We start from the raw sequence: 1241 nt of genomic DNA on the forward strand, positions 1-1241 counted from the left end.
GCGTCCATTTTGACAATTCCAGCACAGAAAATTTTGTGAAATTCTGTAAAGAGAATAATATTAATAAATCGTTTTTTATTGTAACAATTCCTATTTAACAAAACATGGATTCATCAATCAAAACTAAGAAGTGCTCCGTAAAGCTAAACCGTTTATCATATGTCGGAATTACTCCAGCAGAAGTACAGGTGCGTTGTGATAGTAGTCATTAGTGCTGGCCTTCTACAGAGGATTCAACACAAAAATACTCTCGATTGCATACGGTTTAATTAATTGCTTGTCTTAATATTTTCTAGGAGCAAATCTTAGACCAAAGAATAAGACGTTGTGCAGTGCGGCTACAACGTTGTTCGGAAAATGTAATATGTACCAATGGCAAAATTGACGGCTCCATTGGAAAAGACTCCAAAATGCGTCGTTGTTGCATTCGTTTGCCTAGGTTAAATTTAGTACGGTGTGAAATATCCTCACGCGCTGGCTCCGTAACCAGTGCTAGAATTCTATCTGAATCAGGTAAAGAGACTTGTATTTAAAAAGATATTAAACCGAGTAATCTATTCTATTTGCAGAGTTGGATAGTTCCCAAATTGTAGACCACTAAGCACCACCAAACAAACCCGATAGATTGGAATACTTATTTTAAGTTTCATTTACTAAAATGTATATTAAAAAAGCTCATATATACCTATGTAATGAACTAAACATTTTTAAATATTAAATCAGCAAAAATTTTGAAATACCTATTTTGGAAATGCTTCATTTTCGCTGTGATTGAGTGTTAGAGGTGCGAGGCCCTGCCTTCGCTTCGCTGGTCCGGGAAACAGTAAATTGGAAGTAAGTTTTTTTCGAGTATATTTCTGCCATGAAAAAGCTTCTCTTAAAAATCCATTTTGTCGTTCGGAGGCGGGGAAAAACTGTAGGCCCCTCCATTTGTGTAAAAACATCAAGACACACACCACAAATGGAGGAGAAACGCTTAGAAAAAGTTTAAGCACGAACATATTCAGGGCTATCACAGAATCCATCGTAGCTTCGATTTTCGTGAAATCTACGAAAGTGCTATCACAGAATCCGAATGGCTACGAATGAAAATTCGAAAGAGAGCCTTCATTGATGCCGTTCGTAATGAAGATTCGTGCAGATACTCAACGACGAGATTATGGTGTTTGGAACAAAATTTAAAATCACTCAATTTTAAAAATAGTGGAAGAAAGCTGCATTATTTTTAATATTAAATATTT

The 1241-nt window shown here is 35.8% G+C and overlaps 1 protein-coding gene across 1 annotated transcript; it reads left to right on the forward strand.

Moving 5' to 3' along the window:
• Positions 1-743, forward strand: LOC118732805. The gene is made up of 3 exons (XM_036461915.1): positions 1-188; positions 297-513; positions 570-743. Exons 1-3 carry the CDS (start codon positions 105-107, stop codon positions 599-601), a joined length of 333 nt encoding a protein of 110 aa, XP_036317808.1. The 5' UTR covers positions 1-104; the 3' UTR covers positions 602-743.
• Positions 744-1241: the final 498 nt, after the last annotated feature.

This window comes from Rhagoletis pomonella, unplaced genomic scaffold (assembly GCF_013731165.1).
Source record: "Rhagoletis pomonella isolate Grant_MI unplaced genomic scaffold, Rhpom_1.0 Rhpom_scaffold_28949, whole genome shotgun sequence".
Classification (NCBI taxonomy): Eukaryota; Metazoa; Arthropoda; class Insecta; order Diptera; family Tephritidae; genus Rhagoletis; species Rhagoletis pomonella.